The sequence below is a fragment of the Aethalodelphis obliquidens genome, unplaced genomic scaffold (genome assembly GCF_003676395.1).
Source record: "Aethalodelphis obliquidens isolate GAN/ISIS:26980383/991018 unplaced genomic scaffold, ASM367639v1 scaffold19, whole genome shotgun sequence".
NCBI lineage: Eukaryota > Metazoa > Chordata > Mammalia > Artiodactyla > Delphinidae > Aethalodelphis > Aethalodelphis obliquidens.
This window is the reverse complement of record NW_020837963.1, coordinates 22,626,400-22,647,554: the sequence shown is the minus strand read 5'-3', so window position 1 is coordinate 22,647,554 and position 21,155 is coordinate 22,626,400. Positions and strand designations below refer to the sequence as shown.

The following is a 21,155-nucleotide window of genomic DNA, read 5'->3' as shown; positions in this document are numbered from 1 at the left end:
GAGACTGTGCTCTAAAGCCCACGAGCCACAACTACTGAAGCCCATGTGTCACAACTACTGAAGCCCACACATCTAGAGCCGATGCTCTGCAACAAGAGAAGCCACCACAATGAGAAGCCCGTGTACCACAACGAACAGTAGCCCCTGCTCGCTGCAACTAGAGAAAGCCTGTGCACAGCAACGAAGACCCAATGCGGCAAAAAATAAATAAATTAATTAATTAATTTTTAAAAAAATTATTAACTATCGAAAGATTAAAGTTATTTTTAATAAGATACTTTAGAATTTTTAGGCTTCCCTGGTGGTGCAGTGGTTGGGAATCCGCCTGCCGATGCAGGGGACGCGGGTTCGTGCCCTGGTCCAGGAAGATCCCACATGCCACGGAGTGGCTGGGCCCATGAGCCATGGCCGCTGAGCCTGTGCCTCCGGAGCCTGTGCTCCGCAACGGGAGAGGCCGCAGCAGTGAGAGGCCCACGTACCGCAAAAAAAAAAAAAAAAAAAGATACTTTAGAATTTTTAAAGTGTTTTAGTTTAGGCAATATTTATTAAAGTTAAAATGTAGTAAAACCAGTAGTAAAATTCTGATAACCTCCTCTCTGTTCTCATCTTAATGAGATGACTTTATTCTGAGAGGGTTTTCACATTTTCTTTGATCTCTGTCAAAACTCAGTGTAGCTGGAAGCAACCTAAGTGTCCATCAACAGATGAATGGATAAAGAAGATGTGGCATGTAAATACAATGGAATATTACTCAGCCATGAAAAGAAACAAAATTGAGTTAAAAGAAATGAAACTGAGTTATCTGCAGTGTGGTGGATGGACCTAGAGTCTGTCATACAGAGTGAAGTAAGTCAGAAAGAGAAAAACACATACCATATGCCAACACATATATATGGAATCTAAAAAAGAAAAAAAAAGGTTCTGATGAACCTAGGGGCATGACAGGAATAAAGACACAGATGTAGAAAGTGGACTTGAGGACATGGGGAGGGGGAAGGGTAAGCTGGGACGAAGTGAGAGAGTGGCATGGACATATATACACTACCAAATGTAAAATAGATAGCTAGTGGGAAGCAGCCGCATAGCACAGGGAGATCAGCTCGGTGCTTTGTGACCACCTAGACAGGTGGGATAGGGAGGGTGGGAGGGAGACGCAAGAGGGAAGGGATATGGGGATATATGTATACATATAGCTGATTCACTTTGTTATACAGCAGAAACTAACACATTGTAAAGCAATTATACTCCAATAAAGATGTTTAAGAAAAAAAAAAAAAACCTCAGTGTAGGGACTTCCCTGGTGGTCCACTGGTTAAGACTCCACACACCCAATGCAGGGGGGCTGGGTTCAATCCCTGGTCAGGGAACTAGATCCCACATGCTGCTGCAAAGATTCCACATACCATAACTAAGACCCGGTGCAGCCAAATAAATAAATGATGGGCTTAACAATAACCTGGAGATTGCAGATGTAAGGATTAACTAATTTAAAGCTCCAGCAAGAGAAATTATACAATCTGAAGCACTGAGAGAAAAATGGTTGAGCAAATAAAGAGCCTCAATGATATTTCGGAAAATATCAAGCAGTCTAACACACATGAAATTGGAATCCTACAGGGAGAGGACAGCAAGAAAGGGACAGAAAGTATTTAAATAAATAACTTAACAAAAATTTCCTAAAGTTGGTGAAAGACATGACTTACAGATCCAAGAAGCCCAATACATCCCGAGCAGGATAAATACAAAGAGAAACACACAACTCAGTACCTCGTAATCAGACTACTGAAAAATAAAAATACAGAGAAAAATCAAAAAGATAAAATAAAAAATTATTAATAAAGAGAAAGAGAAAAATCTTAAAAGCTGCTGGGGGTCAGAGGATTACACAAAATTGACAGAGGAACAATAATACAAATGATGGCTAATTTCTCATCAGCAACATTGGGGCCCTGAAGACAATGGAATGGTGTTTTTAAAGTGCGTAAGGAGAAAAATACAGTCAGCCCAGAATTCTACATCTAGTGGAAATATCTTTCAAAAAAGGGGTAAAATAAAGATATTTCAGTTAAACAAAAAATAAGAGAATTCATTGCTCTCAGACTTGCACTATGAGAAACACTAAAATTCATTTTAAATAGAATTTAGCTACTTTCACCTAATTCTCTAAACTTTTCAGGCTAATCATATGCGCTGATAGAGTTTAGGACAATGATTCCAAGTCTATAATGAAAAGAGTATTTGTTTTAATGGTACTGAGCTGTGTATAATATAAATCACTATTTCCCAGAAGTATGGAGGGGAATTTCACTTAGATTGATCATAATTATCATATGAACACGGGTGGTTAATTTTTCTACTCATTTAGGTATGGGCAGAGAAGCTGAACATAGGGTGGAAGTATAGTTAGAACTTCTTTTGGAAGGAAGTTTTTGCTCAGGGTGTGGAAGTGAGTTGGCCAAGCATGGGTATAGGAAATGAAAGAGAAAGGGTGGAGTCTTTCTTCTGCTATAAAGCAAAAAACCATGGCTCCTAGTATAACAGGGCACAATGAATGTCTCAGGCAATCTGATCAAATTCATTAGCAAAAAAAAGCAGAATTAACACTTTTCCTCATGCACCAAACATGTGGAGAAGTCCTCCGAAGAGTTCCATTTCACTGAATCTTGTTCCTGTATTAGCATATTAGGTAGTTCTAAGAAACTTGACGAGGCCATACAAGGGAAAGCAGTGATCCCCTTCCTCCGCAATAGCATATGAAGCCCCCCAGATACTCCACCAGTTAGGCCTCCGTAAGTTGTTTAAACTACAGAGTAGTCCCCTAGAGGAGAAGACAGTCGGTCACTCACTTGCTTCTGCTACAGTTCTTTCCCCTGACAATCACAGATAGAAACGCTCTAAATAATAGAAAACCCTGAAAAAAGGAAGTATATCACATGGGATGAGCACATAGATTTCGGAGCCTGACCGTATGAGTTTAAAACTGGGTTCTTTGTGGCTTTGGGGAAGTTTACCTCTGCCTCAGTTTCCTTTTTTATGACCCTCAAGTGCCTGCCTTGCATAGGGCTCTTATGAGGATATGAAACATATGTTAGGTTATTAGCAGTATATGTATTTTCACAACGTGTTTTCTATTATAATTAAAAAATGAATGGTGTAAAATCCAGCTCTCTGGTTTCATCTGTCGATTCTACTAAGTAGACTCCCGGAGAACCCCCGGTTTTTGCAGGGAAATGGATTCTTCTGCATTTAAAGATATACATCTATTGGTTTTCCAGGCAAGTGTCACACCGAATAGTCACTGTTAGGCTGGTAATACTTAGGGCCAAATGGCACTCACCAGTTGCCAGCCACAAGAGAACAGTGTGTCAAGGACTACAGTGAGAAGTGGGCTGTGACAAAGGCATTAGGTGAGCAGGTGGCTTCAGAGTGACAGTTCTCAATGGAGAGGACCAGAGACACTACCTCTTAAAGCTGTTGGGGTGGAATGGCACAAGAGGCCAGATTATTTACACAAAGGAAGGGAGGTTCTCTTCAATGTGATTCTAGGATGGAATTCCATGTATTTAAGAGAACATTATACAACTTCACTTGTGACCTAGGCTGGTGTTATCAAAAGCTAGTGTCTATTAGACTTACAGAACAAAGTGAGAGACCAGAAAAAGCTAGCTTCCTAAAACAATCTGTGCTTCCTAAAACTGCCTTGGTGTGGGGTAATCCATGGCTCATGATCAAAGAGTCTTTTCAACTTAAGATGGACCCTTTATTTGCAAGCAAGTTACCAAGGACAGAATTTGATGGCCCAAAATGACCTCTAGGCAAAGGCAACTGGCCCTGTTCATAAACCTTATCAAAATAATCCCAGCTCTGGTCAGCTTCTCCTTGGCTTTTACAGTCTGAAGGAGCCTCTCCCAGGAGGACCCTCCTCCAACCCTTCTGGAAGAGGTGGTGAGGCTGCCTGGTATTAAGTAGGGAAAATGCAATTTAAAACAAAACTCCAGGAGTCTGGCTACAAAATTCAGCTGTGCTCAGAAATGGAAGCTTAACGCAGACACCCACTCCTACTGGGTTCTTTGTCAGTGTCAGGCCCTGGTGTTAACAGGAGGCCCTGGACTCTGGGAAGGAGGCTTGGGGAAGGCGGACGGGGATGGTGGGAACAAAGAAGCTGAGGCAGAAATATCCGTTCGCAAGACAAGTCATGCAAAAAGAGCAGGAAGAACAAACACTAGTCAATTTTTTTAAAAAAGATGTTTCAGAAGGTTGGGAAGCCCTTAAAACTGGAGACTGGAATACGAATAAACTAAAAGAATTAAAGGAAATGTTTTAAAAAATAATGAAGTTTAAATGAAGCTAAAGAGTTGAAAGAAAAAAGAAAACTAGATTGGAGGTTAAAATAGCAGACAATAAGGACTAAATTGAAGTGAAATAAAGGTTAAAATATTTTTGACTCAGAAAGTTGAAGGTCTAGTAAAAGAATAAGTAAAATCTGTGAGGTTAAAAAAAAAAATTTAAAGGTGAGGTGGCAGGCAGTACGAGAAATTGACTATGGTCAGCATGATAATCAATTAGGACGCTCTGAGGTGGACCCAATGTTCTCAGCAAGTCATCTCATACTGGACAGCAAGTTTTGCTCTCTTGTTGAATGAGTAAGAATCTGTTTATTTGGCTAGGGTGTAAGTTCGTGAAGTCTATACTTCTACATAGTTCTTGAGGCCTGACCATTCTCTTTCCTTAATTTCATATTTCATTAGCACCACCATCAGCAAAGTCTGACATTAGAATCAATGCTGTCAATTGATACCAGTTCTGGAAAATGTGGTTAGAACGTGACGTTATTTGGAGTCTACGAAAGACAAAATTTGTGATATATTCTGAACAAGGTCATTTAAAAATTTATCTTTGTATCAGCTATGATAAAAGACTTGTTAAAAAGTAATAGAACAACAAAACGCGAAAGAACATTTAACCCAATATGGTGTTTAAGAACTTTAAAAGCATATAATGAAATTCAGGGGCTATGAGAAATCATTCCTGCCTATGAAGGGATTTCTAAATGACTTCTACACAAAGCACTATTTTGATAACCTGGTTCTATATCTATGAAAATACCATTAAGTAATAAGGGACATATTTTTTCAAATGTCACAATCCAAACATTTTACCATTAGGCCTAACATTCTTTTAATGAGGTTTTATTACTGTGTCTATTTTAATTAGTCTTTGCTTTGCAAATGTTCCGCCAACTCACTCCAGCTTTTGTATTGAAGGCTCTAGGATATCAGCAACATTGACTAATTCCTAATTTGTTGGATGTCTCCTATGCCACCATTTCACTTTTGCTGTTTTACTAAAATTTGTTGGTACCTACCCTCCAGTAACTGCCCAGTTTATGGGACATCCAGAAATTATCTAGTTAACCCTATACTAATTAAAATCCAACTCTGCATCTCGTTATTAAATAGACTGCAAGGCAGACCTTGTGAACGAAATTTTTATTTACACACTGTATCTAGAAGCAGATACATAAATTCTTTATACGATTAATTTCCAAAAATGTGCAAGAAATTACTCTAATTTGTTTACAAACCAAAACACGTATTAAAATCAATGGACTTTGGATAATTCATTCTGTGGTGTTCTCAGTACAAATGGTACACACCTGATTCGAAACATACAGAAAAGTGTAAACTACAGCAATCTGGATTGCAAGTATTAATTCCATGGCACTCCAACGACTATAAAATTTCTTGAACCCAACATGTATACTTATTACAAAATTCTATAAGAATTTTTCATCACCTCTGGATGTAGAGTTTGGATCACTTTTCAGAAACGGCAGCTACACATTCGCCATGTTTTAACTGATTAATAAAAAAGGATGTTTATAAAAAATCTTTACAGGATTAAAAAAGTATTAAAAGAAACCGAATTTGTGATTACTAGCGTACCAGTACTTTATTCTAGAATTTTAAAGTTATTTACGGAACTGGCGACTGTTCCTTATTAGAGTTTTCAACAAAACTGTCTATTGCTGGTAGCATGATTTCATTTTCAAATTACGACTTCGCATTCGATGAAAAGCCATGAACATTTAAAATACGTTACTTTGAATCATTCATAAAGCAAGTATCTCTCATATACAATGTGAAATGTACAATGATCAAAATTGGCATTTCTGAAAGCATTGTTAAGAAAGATATTCAGACTGGTAGCACTAGTAGAGACACTGCATATAACCTACCTAAGATTTCAGTAACTTTTATCCTGTTTCAGTAATACTGGCTCAGAAATTATCATGTGTATATACTTGGGTTTTATTTCCTATATGCCAGTGATATAGCCTCTTGGCACATGATTTTCTTTAACAGCAAGATGGTTGCCCTGTGTAGCTGGTTTCCTTAAAAACTATTTTTAGTTCTATGATCGTTTCCTGTGATATTTTTTGACCTTCCAAAATTTTCACATTATTGCACCAAACAGAACAGTTTTCCTTAGAAAGAGAAAGAGACTTTTTCAAGTACTTTCTATGCTTTCTTATTATTTGTAAAATTGCATAATAGTGTCCTAGTAACACTGGAAATAGCTTCTGGCCTCCATCATGTTTCTGTGACGAGATATTTGATAAAAAGCAACTCTGATTCATTTATTATGGCAGAAAGATACAGCTTTCTTGTCTTCTTTTTCTTGCCTTGAGCTCAGATTTTCAGAAACACATATTTAAGAAATGACTTACAGGTAGTGCCCATGTCATCTACGCTACCATTCAACAGAATCCAGAAATTCACCCAAATGCTACCTAGACAAAACTACAGGATGATTTCTCTTTTTCCCCTTTCCAATTTTAACCAGCCTGTTTTACTACCCTACAAAGCCAGTCTTTCACATTATGTTGTACTGCCTATATGCCAAATGGTTCTCTTTAAACAAAAGCAGAAAATATTGCAACACTCCTTTCTCTGTAAATAACTTCTTGGCAAATATTTTTATTTTTACTGATACACTATCAGACCCCAGCAATTTGAAATTGGATTAGAATAGGGCATTTTACTTAAAAGTATTTTATATTATGAACATAAAAAAGCACATTAAAGATTGGCTTTCTGAATTAGAACAGTATCAAGACTTGCCCTCCATAAAAACACAAAATACAATTTTAAAACCATTTATATGGAAATCAGAATGATCTTAACTTGAAACCAAATGGCTAGATCTTAAACACATGGTATCATGAGGAAGGCGTGGGGAACAGGCTACGCCCACATTAAGATGGGGTTCAGGGCAGTCCAAAGACCTCTGTGCACCATGATCTCACAAAGAGTACATGTAAATGCTTCTAGAAACATGGAGAAGCCATCTCAACATTTATTATTAATACACAGTGACTCTGTGACAATACCTGCCATCTAATATAGATGCACAGGGACTTTTAACTCACCCTAGATATATTTTAAATTGTTTAAAAATAAATAGTTTTGCAAAAAAATAGTTTAAATGTCTTGCATTAATTTGATAAGTTTACAACTCTGTAATAGTTCTTAATCCAAATAGCTTACAATGAACACTTAAATTATATTATTACAGTATACTCCATATTCCATCTTATTAGGTGAAAACATATCAGAAAATGAAAGAGGAGTCTTTGTCACAAGGTACAATCAAACATTCCACCAAAATTAAGTACCTTTTCCCCTTTAAGTCAAAATATCGTAACAGATACTATGGCATTGTGCCTTTTCTTGGTAATTCTCAGTTGACTCTAAAAAACAAAGAGAGAAAAAAATGGGGATACTGTTTATGTCTGAATGACAACGCTATTACATTTGATCTGAGACCTTTACTCTTGTTTTTAAATGGGGGTAAGAGATAGGAAAACCGAGGGACAAAGGAAGAAATATCTTAAATTACATGCTTCGTCTGAGAGGGAAACATTTCCTTTAAAGTTATGTAGCTAGAAACATCTTCTGGATGGAGCAATTCCGAAACACTAAAGAATCATGCAGTAAATAAACACTGCATTTCAAAATAAAAAGTATTGGAGGTAACATACTCCACCCCCGCCCAAAGGACTGACTCAGAAGAGATGAAAAGACTAATGATGTCAATTTACTAAGGACTTAAAAAGAAACAAATAGAAAACCTATTTTTAAAGGTCAGTATATACGGTAGGCAAACACTTCCATACACCTGATTGGGTTTTAATATTGTTCTTACATGGTGCTCCACAATCTCCACAGTTTGTCAACTCAAGTCACTGGGTTTTTTTGGTTTTTTGTTTTTGTTTTTTTGGTGGGGGGGAAGGAAGGGTCAAATCTAGCACATCTCAATAGTGACTGCATAAAAGAAAAATATAAACCCAACTTTAAAACAGTGTTTTCTTTCTATTCAAATCAATTTAAAACTTTATATAAACTTTATGTTGCAAGAGGATCTAGTCCATTTATGAAAATCATTTCTACATCAAGTTCACCCAAGAAAATGTTGACTAAGCTAAAGAAATCACAGATAAAACATTTTACCAAAGGAAAGTATAGATAACAATAAAACTGCTTAACACCGGAAACTATGATCATCTAGTATTTCTTTAATAGTTCTAGTTCCATTAGGTCTTTATATGTTACGCCAATTTGTACCAGAGTTTAATGACAGAAAAGGCAACAATTTCTAAATTGGTGGTATACATTTCTTTACAATTCTGTAAGGCCATTTATTAAAACAGACAAACCACAAGATGAAAATGAAGGCAACAGAAAAGTCCAACTTCTCACAACCAACATAACAGCACAACCTTAAAATAATTTAGAACTGAATGTTGTAAAAGATATGTAGCAGATCTCTGTTCCATTACCCAAGATTATGTCAGTTCATAATTCTAAATAAATCCTTCTGAAGTATGAAATTAAAAATCATTTTCAGTGTAGGTGTGACCTCTGTGACTTATCACACGGCTATGTTTACTCAACACTATCTTTGAAAACGGGCCATTGAAAGAGACATAACAATGTTCATTCTATAAGTTTCATTTAACTTTACTTAGTATTGAATACACATGAAATGTGCTTTTAATGCATAAAAATCACAGTGGATAGCAGCAAAGGACTGGGGGCGGGGTGGGTAAGGAGAATCTGATTAATTCACATTGTGATTATTCTGCACACTGATGGAAGATAGTTTACTCTTCTAAAAGCTCAAGACTTCCCTTTTTAAAGAACCAAAGTAAACCCAAGACACCTTGCCGACACTTGCCCACCCCTAAACGAACTGGTTACTCTTTTACACATAAAACTGAAACAGTATGGCAGCAAAAGATTTTGATAGCAATGGAAAGTCTGTAAACTGTATTCCAATCTCTTTTCCTTCCTCCCCAAGTGCAAGACGCAGGGTTCTCAGAGCCTCTCAGTAGTGCTTCTCCTGTAAATAATCCTTCATTTTGTTTGGCAGAGGCAGCTTCTGAATCAGGTCTATTCTGGTGTACTGACGGATGACGAACCGGCACAGGTACTGCAGGGAGCGCACCTGCATGAAGCGCGACACGGGGTTGGTCAGCCTGACGGGGTAGGTGGCCGAGCCCGGCAGGCGAGACCGGGAGTAACAGAAGGCCCCGTTCTCGGAGTCCCTGACTGAGTGCTCGATCAGGTCCACGATAGACGTGTGTCCTTCCACGTCCGGCTGTTCATAAAAGCTAAACCTACCATTTGAATGTTCGATTCTAGTGTGAAGGGTCTTGCCGTGCGAGCGGAAGCTCAAGCTTAAAAGGTAGCGGTCGTCAGAACTGTCCCGAACGAGGAAAGAGCCATCCGGCACGTTGGCCAGCTTCCCTTCTGCCTCCCAGCGAGTGATGGGGCCCCAGTACCATCCCTGTTTCGCAAGTTTCTTCAGCTCCTCCGTAAGGCTTGTCACGACCATGGGACCACTACTCTGCACTGAGTCATAAACTCTGGCAACCCCGGGGGCAGAGTTAGGATCGAAATTCAAGTGACAGCGCATACTTTCGGCCACGTGGGCGTCGGAGCCGGCGAGCCCGCCGAAGTTCCTTTGGATCTGATTCGTCTGCAGGGGAGGTAGCAACGGTGAGAGTGGCGGGGCGTCGTCGGGACTCGCCCTCGGGCTCTGCAGCACGACTCCCGTGGTGCCGATCAGCAAGCCGTTCACCGACTGGTCCACGAAGATCTCTGGGGCCACCACGAGGTCTGGGTCTACCTGATTCTCGTCTTCGGGGAAGGAGCCCCCTCCCACTGGAGGAGGGACCGCGGAGACTTCCATGGGGGAGGAGCCGTCCAGACAATAGCCGCGCGGTCCTTCCAGAGGGTACATCCCCTCCTCCAAAGGCACAGTGTACTGAATGTAGTCCTGAGGCACGAGTCCGATAACGACAGGCACATGTTCTTCCAGGTGGAGATGCAGGTCCCCATCCTGAGACTCAGAACTCTTGAGCGAGTTCGTCTGTTCTTGGCACGCGGTGTCGGCCTGGAGGTCGTGGAAGTCCTTGCGCACGCCGTTCAGGGCCGGGCCCGGGCCAGGCGAGTGGACCAGGGCCTTGACCCTCACCTCCATCTTGATGCACGTCTCCTCCGACGCGGTGGGGCGCAGGGGCCACGGCGTGGGGCTGTAGTGGTGGCTGCGCAGCGAGGTGGACCTCATGGGCCTCTGCGCCCTCACGTCCTTGAAGACGATGGGGGCCGAGGAGGAGGAGAAGGTGTCCTCGTCCGCGGAGCCCCCGGAGGGCGCGCCGCCCTTGCCCTTCGGCTTCTGTTTCGCAGACAGCCGTCTTTTCAACGTACCCATTAGGCTTTCACTTTTTGATCTACTCTTTCCGCCTTTTTCATCTTCACTGTTGAGATCACAGCTGGCTATATCTTTCCCATAGCAGCTACCAAATAAGGAATCCTCTTTTCCAAAGTCACTGGCTAGTGACGGTTGTTGTACAACCATAAAATCCGCTTCTTCTTTACTTTTATTCAAGTTGAAAGATTTCCGGAAGGTTTTAAGACTAATCTTCTTCATTCTGACTAGTTACCTAATCCAAGGGAATCAACTGCTCTCTGGAATATTATCCTCGAACATCTGGAGAGGCTGCACGCAATGCTGCATCTATGTATTTTTCCCGCTTCATTTACCCTTTGGAGCCATTTTCTAAAAAAATGCAAAAAATAAAAAATGTTAGAAGGCTACATTAAAAAATATCTCCACAAAAAGTTTTACTTTAGTCACTTTCAATCCTTTAGCTTCTGAACAAGGATGCCTGAGTATGTTTATAAGAAGGTAAGCTCCATTAAGACATATTTTTTCCATTTCACACAGCACAATGCATCACTGCCTACTACCTGATCAGCACTGGACAAATATTTGATAATGCTTAAAGAGCAACCCCGACTCTACCTCTTTCCTTTCTGCACCTTACTTTGATTTTACCCTAATTACGGTTCGTGTTCCTTACTTCCTAACACAGCTCTAACAGAGCCACTCATCCTCTTCACACTGATCCACACCGTCCCCGGCCTCTCCAGCTACCAGGCTACCAGCCTGTGTCCTGCAAACGGCCAGCACTCAACAGAGAAGGCCCCACATCCGTAATAAGCCTCATCGATTCTACAACAAGCTATAACGTATTTTTAAATATTCAAACATCTGTAAAAATGAATTAAAGCAGTCCCATCATCTGTGATGAGTTATCTAGGAAAAGCCTAGAAACGTCCTTCTATAGCCATGAGTTAGTTCAGCGAGAACAGGGCCCATCCACCTTCGCGTTGCCAGTACCCTGCACAGCCAAGAGCGCCCCGAGAGGGGTACTTGCAGCTTCAACACTTTCACCTGCAGGGAACACTCCTAACAACTAGATAAGTACAACTCATCATAGTAGTAGAAACTGCATTTATTTGTCTTAACAGGTAGAAATTGGTGACCTGAAGACTAATAAAAGCCTCCCTGTGTTAAGTGATAATTTTCTGGCTCACTAGCAATGAACCCAATTTTGTCCACCAAAAAACTGGGCATCAGTTCACACAGATATTAAGAAAACGTAACTACCAATATCCATAAAACCAAAGGCTGTGAAAACCAGACAAAACAAACATGTTTTGCCGCAACAACAGGGACGTTGCAAAGGAAGTAACGTTTACAATAATAACCGAACATCAGCAAATTCTCGATAAACGAGATCAATGGATCGGTATCCAAAATGGCTTGTATCTGGTCTGTCTGGAGCGTCACCCCCACCGCCTCCCAAACCCAAGCATGTAAATCTATTTAAAGCTCGATATAGACGGTCAGGCCCAGCTGACTTTCTAGGAATGGTATAAAATGTTAATTCAGATTTCTAATTATTAGAGAAGTGCAAATCAAAACTACATTGAGGTACCACCTCACATCTGTCACAACGGCCAACACTAAAAAGTCTACAAATAAAAATGCTGGAGAGGGTGTGGAGAAAAAGGAAACCCTCCTGCACTGTTGGTGGGAATGTAAGTTGGTACAGCCACTGTGGAGAACAGTATGGAGGGTCCTCAAGAAACTAAAAATAGAACTACCATACGACCCAGCAATCCCACTCCTGGGCACATATCCAGACAAAACTCTAATTCAAAAAGACACATGCACCCCTATGTTCATAGCAGCACTATTCACAATAGCCAAGACATGGAAGCAACCTAAGTGTCCATCAACAGATGAATGGATAAAGAAGATGTGGTACACAGATACGATGGAATAGTACTCAGTCATAAAAAAGCACAAAATAATGTCATTTACAGCAACATGGATGCAACTTGAGATTATCATACTAAGTAAAGTAAGTCATAAAGAGAAAGACAAATACCATATGATATCACTTATATGTGGAATATAAAATATGACACAAATGAACCTATCTAAGAAACAGAAACAGACTCATGAACACAGAGAACAGACTTGTGGTTGCCAAGGAGGAGAGAGTTGCGGGAGGGATGGAGTGGAAGGCTGGGATTAGCAGATGCAAACCATTATATATAGAATGGATAAACAACAAGATCCTGCTATATAGCATAGGGAACAATATTTAATATCCTATGGTAAACCATAATGGAAAAAAAATATTAAAGAATGTATATATGTATAACTGAATCACTTTGCTGTGCAGCAGAAATTAAAGCATTGTAAATCAGCTGTACTTCAATAAAAAAAGAGAAGAAAAGTTCAGTTTCAATCTTAATTATGAAGCCTTTTGTTTTTCTACTGCTGTGCCTCGTTTATGCTATTTTGCTCCTCCTGATAAATGTTCTCTTCTTCTTTCCTAATCCACCTTTCAGGGAATTCCTTAAAAAATATACTTCCTCCTTAAATATTCTCTGATCACCCAGCCAGAAAGGAGTTCCCTCCCTTTTCTGGACTCCAAATACTCAACCTGTACCTCTTTAACAGTATGTCACACAGTGACTTAGAACTGCTTGTATTCTATTCATGTCTTATCTCTCCAACCAGATTGTAGTACTGAAAAATAGAGACCATGTCTTATTCGTTTTTTATATTCCTAACCAGGAACTATCATTAGATACTTAATATACACTGCTTAAACTCTTTGATACCAAATAAATATTCCTTAGCTGTCAAGTAAATGGATAGAAAAATCCACACTGTGCAAAACTGGCTAAATCTCCTCTTATCAAAATAAAGCGCTCCATATGGCTGATTCGCTTTGTTGTGCAACAGAAACTAACACAGTATTGTGAAGCAATTATACTCCAATAAAGATCTAATAAAAAAATAAAGCACTCTATCTCCTATAAGAATCAAAAGTCATTATTACAAATGATCAAGGATTGGCAATTCCACGTAAAAAAAGACACACAGAAAAACACGTGTCTATCTGTTAGCAAGCTCTACCATACGGGTAATGGGTGTCTACTCCCATACTTCACATGGTATGTGTTCAGACATGTGAAAACTACTGAAGAAATTCCACCAAATAAATACTAGTAAAGAGAAGGAAGTAAATATACTAAATTACATCCCACCCCCCAATACTTAGTACCATGTAGTTGTATAAGTACATCTAAAAATAAAAAGTATCTTTGATCTCACAAGTTGAGGCTGGGTGAAAAGTAGCATAACAATGGCATTACCTATATAAGTACTACGCTGTCATCAGGTCCAAAAGAAACATAAGGTTGTCCTCAGTCTCAGAATATTACAGTAGGTGCTACAGACTGTCCTTTCTGCTTGTAAGCTGCTTTTCATAAAGTCTTCTACTGCCCTTTCCCCCTCCCATTTGTAAGATACTCTACTGGATCCAAGAGGAGTTAAGATGTGTGATTCAAAACTAAGAGATGAAATCTGTGAGCTCCAAGATGGGTGAAAGAAAACGACAGGTACACCAATATGTATAAAACAGATAACTAATAAGAACCTGCTGTATACAAAATAAAATTCAAAAAAAGAAAAAAAAACGATAGGAAGAAACTGGACAGACACAATCTGATAGAGTATCTTTAAGCAGTCAACTATGAACATGACCAACGATTAAAAGCCCTAAGTCAGACCAGACTGTAAATAAAGACACAGGGGAGGGCATAGTGATTCCTGATTCTGCTTCCTAGCTGTACCCTAACCAGCTGCATGCTAGCGTGTGGGTAAAATTCACGAGTGGGTCTTAGTGGTTCTGCCAATCTGCTGAACTCACAGACCAAATACTCTATGTTCCTTTCTCTACCTGTCACTTTCCTCACACCCTCAAAGGAGTCCTGACCTACAAAAAAGGTCTTCTGTCTTCAGAGAAAACTCTGTACATGGGAAGAATGCACCTCAGTGGTAACAGAGCCAGTGGCCCTAAGGTCCCGGTACTCACCATTTCCTGGGAGAGGCTGCCTGGGCCGTGCAGACACAAACCAAGTAAAGCAAAGAGGACAATCGTTGGTAACTGTGACAGATACCATGAAGGAAAGGGAGGCTATCAGAGAACACCAGGGTTCCTACTTTAGGCTCCATAAACACATAAGACACGTATCCAAGGCCTCTCTGACAGCCAAATATTTAGGCTAAGGCTGGAATGATGAGAAGGAGCCAGTCGTGCAAAGGAAGGCTGAGTGAACAACTTTCTAGATTGAGGGAAGAGCATGTGCAAAGGCCCTGAGGTGGGAAATTGCAGATGCAAAACTGAGAAGCCCAGTGTGCCCGAAGTCCAAGGCGTGAAGGATGAGTGGGCACAAGACAGGCACGGCAAGGTACCTGGGTCTGGTTCGAAGTGCAATGAGAAGAACTAAAAGGTTTCAAATATGAACATGGTCTAGTTTATATATGCACTTCCCAGTTTTGAGACCACACATCATCCTCTCCAACACAGACACAAACCCATCAGGAGTGTACCTTTGTTGACAAAACCAACCAAAAAAGCCCACAAAGAACCCAGGGGTCTCAAACTGCCTCATCTGAAAAACAGACGAACAGTTTCTGAATAACAGTAAGATGCTAACCACGCGGAGCTGTTTGGAGATCTCGGGGAGGCTATCCCAGTCCTCCTCACAGGCCGCATGCCTCTAAAATTCTTCTAACAATGGATGGGTGGGGAGAGTTCAAGTTCAACATAAAGCACTGGAGAGACTCAAACATGAGTCAACTGCATATAAAGGTTTTATTCATAGCTAGTTTCCATTTGCAAGCAATTCTTCATAATGCCCCAATTTTGTGATATAATTTTAGTGAATTACATTCAATTTCAATTCTGGTAGGAAATAGTTGTCGTTTCAAACCCTTCAGGGTCCACCATTTATGGATAGGCCAGTCATTAGAAACGCGTGTGTGTGTGTGTGTGTGTGTGTGTGTGTGTGTGTGTGTAGGTGTGTATACACAGTTAATGCAGCTAGGAACACACACAGACTCATCCCGAGGTTGCACGGAAAACATCTGCAGCACGTGCCCAAGCTTTAGGGATTCACAACTAGGTAAGTTCTGAAAAGTAGGTTCAGAGGACGAAGAAAGATTCAGAACATGAAGTGGAAAGGAGGCCTGAATAAGAAAGAACACACTGCAGGATCCAGGCAGCCTATAAGAAGGCAACAGCCTCATCTCCTGCCCACATACACTCTGGTCTTCCTCGAATCCAACTGCCAAACTGCAGGAAGAGTAAAACCCGAAAGAGCTTTCCATCTCACCCAGTGAAAAACAGGTCTTTACAGTGGGCTGCAAGGCCGCACATGATGTCACGCCCCCATTCCTATACCACTCTTCCCTTGCCCTCTCCACTCGCGTCCTGGTGCTCTGAGAATACTAGACACGTGCTGCCATTGAGGGCCTGGGCGCTGGCTGCAAACATTACACAACCAACTCCGCCCCCGCCACTTCTTTCAAGTCTTCAGGACTGTCACTTTCTCAGTGAGACCTGCCCTGATCATGCCATTTAGGCTGCAACACAAACCCGCTTACCATGCTCACTCATTTTCCCTGGCAGACAACAGAACTGTCTTAGTAGGTTCTCCGTCACTCTCCCACCTCTTTAAAGAACATAAGCTTTACAAAAGTAGGGATATTAACTCTGCCTTACTCACTGATGTGTCCCAAGCATCCAGGAGCACAGCACGGGCACAGGAGGTGCTCAGTAACTAGGAGTCAATAAATGCTAGACATGCAAACCTAATCAGGTATGGTGAACGGATCCCCTGCCCATCTTCACCTTCCTCACTCCCCACCTCAAGCAATAATTCACCATCATTTGGGAAAATGTTACAACACTCCTTAACATGGTCAATAAATTCTACACAATCTGGCTATTTTTGATGATTTCTGCTCCATTCACATTCACCATATTTTCACTCAACACACAACTTCTTAACATACTGCTCCTTTCATTTGAACTGTGTTTTTTTTTTTTTTTTTCCATTCTCCTCCTTGACTAATTCCTTCACACATCAGCTCATCTGTCAGTTCCTCAGGGAACATACCTTACTCTTCCTGATCAGGTGAAATCCCCCAATTACATGATCTCAGAATACTGCACACCTCTCTGGCCTACGATTTTTATCTGGGATGTATACTTACATCTGTTTGTATGATTATTCGATTAATACCTATCACGCCATCAGACTATGATTGACACAAAAGCAGAGACTATGTCCATTCTTTTCCCAGCATGTTATCGCAGCACCTAGCTTGTATCTGGCCCAAAGAAGGCACTCAATAAATATCTGCTGAATAAACAACAAAGTAAAATGAATGAGAACACTGGCCCACAATGACAGGCGACTTGATGCTGATGTATTTAATTGCCTCAAGAGCAGAACCAGTAACTGCCTCTGACGTGGTAAGTATTACATTTAAATTACCCTTAGTAGATCTGGGGTTCAAATGGTTCTGCTTCCCACTATCACATCCATTTCATAGAAAACAAGACTGATAACCACAGTAAAAGTACTTGGTAATTATCTACTTGATAATTATTCCTTTTTCAACTACCAACCCATATGCAACTTAATATAACATTCAATAAACAAAATTCAATCCTAAACATTAGAAACTACAAAAAGTTCTAGTAGGCCATATGGTCTTTTATCTCTTCCCTTCATTTTCTAGGCAAAGATTACTCTGGAATTTTTAAGAGTATCTGTTTTTCTGTTTGCACTTCTAAAAATACACGCCATCTTTTTATAGGATTACCATCTGTCTCATCATGCCGAAGTAAATGTTCTGAATTAGTTTCACTGCTTTTCTAATTGTAAAATTTTAAGTTTACACATATACTTGAAAATGTGTATAAAGGTTCAAGGGGAAGTTTTAGACATGAATACTTTATCCATACAGGCAGAAGATAATATCTTCAAATAATTTCACAATCTCTTTTTTAAGGAATGATTGGAGGTAGTCATGCTTGCCATTGTAAAATGAAAAAACTTAAAGGACAACATCAAAACAACTACCTAACCTTCAACAAACAAAATAGCGTTATTATTGCCATTTTAAAAGTGAGGAAACTGAGTCTCAGAGAGATTAGAACTTGCCCAAATAAGTTAAATAATTTGCCACGAGGAAAACTAGCAGATCCAGAATTTGAACCTGGATGCTGACGCCAAAGCTCACGTTTCCCCTATAACAAGCTGCCCTGTTGGTCGTGCTCATGCTTAAGTCAGTGGTTCCCAAACTTTCCTGTCTTGGGACCTTTTTGCCCTTTTTAAAACTACTGAAGGCCACAATAAAGCTCTGTCTCTGTGGGTTATATCTACTGAAATCGTTTCTTAAAAGTTAGTTGCCCTGGGCTTCCGTCGTAGCGCAGTGGTTAAGAATCCGCCTGCCAATGCAGAGGATACGGGTTCGAGTCCTGGTCCGGGAAGATCCCACATGTCACGGAGCAACTAAGCCCGTGCGCCACAACTACTGAGCCTGCGAGCCACAACCACTGAAGCCCGTGCACCTAGAGCCCGTGCTCCGCAAGAGAAGCCACCTGCGCACCACAACGAAGAGTAGCCGCCACTGGCAGCAACTAGAGAAAGCCCATGCGCAGCAGCAAAGACCCAACACAGCAAAAAAAAAAATAGTTAGTTGCCCTGGGAAATCTGAAACCATATCAAGAATTTCTTTACTCTGTTACATTTAATCCCTATTAGAAATTAGAGATTTAATAAAAATATTTATTAATTCATTTTTAAATGACAATTTACTCATTACATGTTAACATAAATAATTTTTCAAGAAAAATAAATACATTTTCCCAAAACAAAAATTCAGTGAGAGAAGTAGTACTGTTTTACATTATTGTGAATCTTTTCTCTGTCTGACAAGACAACTGCACTCGTCTGTGTTTGCATTCAATCTGTTACAATATGTTGTTTCAGTTAAAGTGTAAGAAGAAAATCCAACCTCCTACAGATATAGAACTGGAAAGGGGAGGATATTTTATTTAATAACCTTTTCATAACTGTGGATAGTCTTCTTGTGATACTAGAACAAAATCAAGTGCTAGTTTCCTAAAAGTTAGTAGTGCTAAGAAATCTACAGCCATATCAAGAATTTTTTACTCTACTACATTTAAATCCATTGGTCTCGGTGACATTTTGAATGAATCCTTTATGCAGGCATGATTTTTTAACATCATGTATTAGTTATTTCATTATACAATATCAAAAAATTACATTTAATATCACCACTGATCTCATCAGAAAAGTCTGTAAGTACTGGGAAGCAGTTAAGCAAACAGTGGTAGATAGAAGTTTTCCACAATTCTGACTTTTGCTTGAATCTAACATGGGCAACGATATTGTCAGTGAAGAGAAAGGCTTTACTTTGACCATTTATAAGAAAATATCGACTGAACACTCAAGTTGATTAACCATAGTTTGTCTGTCAATTGTTCTTTTAGGTAAAAGTGGTGTGTCATGAAAGAGCAGCTAGTTCAGTAAGTAACTCAAACAATGGCACAAGGCTTCGCACAAGGCACCTTCGTTAGCATGTGGTACAAGTGCTTCCTACGCACTTCCATTTCATCATAAGGATTTTGAAAAGGTGTGTACTCAAGGTCAAAATGTAATAAAATTAATAATTTTTATAGCTTCATCAATGACATTCTTAAAGGTAGCTGGAATTTTATTCTTACTACAAGCGCTTGGAGGTGAAGAACATATGACTACTATGAAAGTTTAATACTATTACACAGTTAGTGCCATTGCTTTGTTCGTGGTAAGGCACCATCAATTTTATTCACATTGCTTTTGCACCCTCGGCAAAAATGGCGATACAGTGAAAAAGGCAAATGCTTTAGCATTATTATGAAAGGGGATCCACAAACCATACTTTGAGAACTGATAGCTTAAACTACCTGTGAAGACAGTTTAAAAGAACAAAGAGAAAGACTTTTAATGTAAGCAAAGCATCCACATTAAAAATCAGTAAGATAGGAGGTTCACTGTTGTAACCATCTCTCTGCATTTCAATTTCCAGCCAGTTTCTGAGCGTGACATGGCTCATGCCCTCCCAGGTCAGCTCCTTGAATTCTATTCCACTGCTCCTGAATCTGTCAGGTCACTACCTGCCATTACCTTTATAAAAAAGGAAAAATAAAAAAAAGACTACTAAAGCCTTTCCATAAAGGGAGAAGCAGAAATGAGGGAAAGAAACAGACCATATAAAGAAAGAAAATAAGGTCAATGGCCAATATAACAGAAGATGGAATTTAGGTCCCAATGTTTGTTATGCCAATAAATATGAATGGGATACACCCAACCATAAAAATAAAGAGACTTTCAGATCTGGTTTTTAAAATCCAATCATATGTTACATAAAAACAACACACTAAAACCAACTGCCTCATAAAGTTTCAAAACATCATAAAATTTCTATTAGCCACCTCTTTCCGATTCTCCTCTTCTTCAGCATTCCTGTGATTTTCTTATTCTATCAGCTGAATTATATCTACTTGTATTCTATTTGAGATCAGGAACACTATCACTTGGTCACTTGTTAGACCCCAGTAACTGAAATAGTTCCTGGGCATTGCTGATGCTCATCCAAACTTTTCTGAACTTAGTCTTTTTTTTTTTTTTTAAAGTTCTTCCTACAAAAAAAGTTAATCGATTTGTAAACACTAAATAAATGCAGATGGCTAAAAAAATTTTCTGCGGAATTAGGTGTAAGCAAAACCGCTCTAAAGGACTATGAAAACGTTACTGCAAAAAATATCTCAGCCTTCGTACGAAGGTTGCTTTGCAAGTGTGATTATAATTTTACTTAAAAGAAGTGCCAAACTGGAAATCAAAGATGATGCATTATGGAAGGCTGGAGAGGACATAATTCAAACTGGTAAGAGTTTTTAGTCACTGATTATTTAAAGAAAAGACATTGGTCCTACACTTGGAAATGAATGAGAGTGCATATTTACTTCTTTTAATTTAAAATAAAATGTTTAAAAGTACATGAGTGTATGTTTCAGTGCAGTTTTTTTTGTTTTGTTTTGGTTTTTTGCAGTACGCAGGCCTCTCACTGTTGTGGCCTCTCCCGTTGTGGAGCACAGGCTCCGGACGCGCAGGCTCAGCGGCCATGGCTCACGGGCCCAACCGCTCCGCGGCATGTGGGATATTCCCGGACTGGGGCACAAACCTGCGTCCCCTGCATCAGCAGGCGGACTCTCAACCACTGCGCCACCAGGGAAGCCCTTCAGTGCAGTTTTTCCATTAACTGATAAATACCAATCCTAATTATTTTGGGGAAAA

At 39.9% G+C, this 21,155-nt stretch overlaps 1 protein-coding gene across 7 annotated transcripts in view; it reads right to left on the bottom strand.

The window, feature by feature from the left end:
• Nucleotides 1-6,321: 6,321 nt before the first annotated feature.
• Nucleotides 6,322-21,155, bottom strand: part of SOCS6 (suppressor of cytokine signaling 6) — a 33,041-nt gene continuing 18,207 nt past the window's right edge. For 6 of the 7 annotated variants that reach the window (XM_027118751.1, XM_027118752.1, XM_027118753.1 and 3 more), the window contains one exon: nt 6,322-11,127. In XM_027118751.1, the coding sequence (XP_026974552.1) occupies nt 9,391-10,998 (1,608 nt within the window). In that variant the 5' untranslated portion in view covers nt 10,999-11,127 and the 3' untranslated portion in view covers nt 6,322-9,390. The remainder of the gene's footprint in view (nt 11,128-21,155) is intronic. The other variant, XM_027118754.1, reaches the window with a different exon arrangement.